This window comes from Oncorhynchus tshawytscha, linkage group LG21, assembly GCF_018296145.1.
Source record: "Oncorhynchus tshawytscha isolate Ot180627B linkage group LG21, Otsh_v2.0, whole genome shotgun sequence".
Lineage (NCBI taxonomy): Eukaryota > Metazoa > Chordata > Actinopteri > Salmoniformes > Salmonidae > Oncorhynchus > Oncorhynchus tshawytscha.
In genome coordinates this window covers 7059777-7062531 of record NC_056449.1, presented here as the reverse complement: position 1 = coordinate 7062531, position 2755 = coordinate 7059777, and the positions used below count along the sequence as shown (strand labels likewise).

The 2755-nt window shown below is 49.2% G+C and overlaps 1 protein-coding gene across 1 annotated transcript in view; it reads right to left on the bottom strand.

Annotated features, from left to right (window-relative positions):
• LOC112235885 (protein diaphanous homolog 1-like) overlaps positions 1 to 2755 on the bottom strand; it is a 142336-nt gene that overhangs the window by 76484 nt on the left and 63097 nt on the right. The window contains 2 exon segments of the mRNA XM_042302942.1: positions 832 to 1175; positions 1178 to 1385. Of these exon segments, the coding sequence (XP_042158876.1) occupies positions 832 to 1175; positions 1178 to 1385 (552 nt within the window).

The window sequence follows — 2755 nt, the reverse complement described above, 5'->3', positions numbered from 1 at the left end:
TTTCTCCACCATCGCTAAGGCGCTCACTTTCTTCTCTCTTCCAACCATCAACACCACCTCCTCACAATTAAGTGCCTTTTTTTCTCCAACTCTCTCTCTCTTTGGTTCTCTCTCTCTCTCTCTTTGGTTCTCTCATCAAGGAGCAGAGCAAAGAAGAGAGAGAACGGGGAAGGGAAATGGAGAGAGGAAAGAGAGGGAGGATCAGAGGAGAGGTAGTAACTTCACAGATATGAGCCTTTCATTACGAAAGATGCCTCTGGGAGGGGGTGTGGGAGGCGGGGGGAGAGAATGTGATACAGGGGCTGAAGGGCCGAGGATAATTCTCTCTCTTTTTTTTATTTTTATATTTAAATTACAAAAGAATGCTGTCCTTTCTAGCAGCAATTTAATTATCTTCCACCAGCGCAGTTAAAAGAAGCAGCCTTATTAAAAAGCAATTTCTGTGACATCCTCGTCAAAGGGCTCTCACCAACCTCGAGAACAGGGGGGGTTGGGGGGTTGGAGTGAGGGAGGAAGGGAGAGAGAAACTAAACGCTGATGAACTCAGCTGAAGCCATTAAACAGTAGCTTTAGGCTAAAGAGAGACAGAGGGCCGTTTTGATGTTTTAACCATCGCAGAGGAGAGGGAGGAGAAGACAGGAACAGAGAGACACTCACATTGGGTCACAGTCTTAGGGTCACACACACACGGACAATAACTAAAGTTGTTGCTGTTCTATTGACTCCTATGCCCGCACACACTAACAAAGGCTTGTGCTCTAATGAAAAAGAAGGCTGATTCACCATCTAACACACATGCACACACTCATGGTCTCTCTCCCCCGTCCTCACCTTGCTCCAGTTGGCCCGCTTCAGCTGCACCTCAGGCTTGTACTCCTTCTTGGGCGACAGGCCAAAGGGCAGAGGGGGTGGCACAGGGGCTCCCCAACCACCCATACCAGGAGGCGGCAGGGGCATGCCCATGCCAGGTGCAGGAAGGGGTGGAGGGGGCATTCCAGGACCACCAGGGAGTGGAGGAGGGGGAGGGGGGCCGGGCATCCCTGGTAGGGGAGGAGGGGAGGGGGCCGGGCATCCCTGGTAGGGGAGGAGGGGGAGGGGGCCAGGCATCCCTGGTAGGGAGGAGGGGAGGGGGCCGGGCATCCCTGGTAGGGGTGGTGGCGGAGGGGGCCGGGCATCCCTGGTAGGGGTGGTGGCGGAGGGGGGCCGGGCATCCCTGGTAGGGGAGGAGAGAGGAATGTTTGTCCAGGTAGGGGTGGAGGAGGGGGCACGGGCATCCTAACTTGCCCTGGGAGAGGGGGGGCAGTGGGAGGAGCAGGGCCAACTGGGACATGGACCGTGACAACTCTGGTCTTGGCTTCCTCCAGATCCTTATTGAGCGTCTCTATCTGGAGAGTGAGAGAGAGGGATGGATAGAAGAGAGAGAAACATATACTAGTTAGAGGAGATTTTACTTTACTGTATGAAAGCACCATACTACTAAACCATGAGAGAGGACATTTTCTGTCTTTCTAAATTAGAAGGTGTGTGTGTGCCAACATGTTCTTGTGACTGAGGGACAGAGAATTGCTCCTCACTGAACTCTGGCTGTCCTTATGGGCATTCAGAGAGATGAAGGGCTGGCGCACAGCCTCAAATGGGGGGGAAAGTGAGAGACATGTGAATAGTGTTGTCGCGATACCAGATTTTTTACTTCCGATACCAGGTTTAGTAGCACGATACTCGATACCGTCGCGATACTCCATACCGTCACGACACCAGAAGTCAGAGAATGGCACTTGATCCAAGACAGATAAATTCAGCTACTGCTCTGTTCAAAGCATGGGCGTCTTCTGAGTTCAATATCATTACATTTCAAAATTGTTCAAAAGGACTACACAAATCCTACAATTTATTTCACTTTGTTTCTACCAATCTAACTAGAAAACAATAGTAATACTTTAATTAGTTTATTGATGAAGTGGGTAAATCAAGTTGTAGTCTAGGCCTAGTCACAATACAGGTGAATGCGTATTAATCAATAGGTGAGTTGAGCTGGTTTTAGCCGATTTCACGGGGCTACAGATGACAAACAATCCTTTCTGTTTACGACTTATTTTAATAGCAACTGCTAAGAGAACATTTTATTGTACAGATCAACAGCATTGGCATGGAAGGAGCAATTGCTTCTTTTAGAAAAGTGTGCGCCGTGTCAAAGAAAGTAACCACGTCATCCGTGAGGCAGAATGCGGCTGTGGTATCCGACTTTGTGGCTGTGGAATCTACTGGATAACGTTTTTGGTGACAATCAGCATATTTTGCTTTTACGGTTTGCATATTATCACAAGCAACAAAGTACCAGGGTAGAGTGAACTGATGTTGTTGCTTCAGCTGGAAGCTGGCAGGGAAATGTATCCTGCAATTAAAAAGGTGGAAGCTACCGGTGTCTTGCTTTGTAAAAGTGTTCTAGCCTGTATGGACATTGTTCTGCGACAACAGTAATGAACAGTTTCAACACTTCTACATACCGTCGGTGCATTATTCCAGTGTGTTAACGTCCGCGCAGCATCAGTGGGGAGATAACAACGCAGGCCAGACTTTGCTCTTCGAGCTATAAAAAGGGGCTGAGCTGATGGACTTGATCCTCTCCATTTCAGTGTGCCGTGCAACACTACATGGGAAGACACTGAAGGGGCTGCGTCTCAAACAGGGGGGGTGAATGATCTGTTGACGACAGGGTCTTTGATACGTGTGGTGATGTGGGGACGTACTGTTGGAC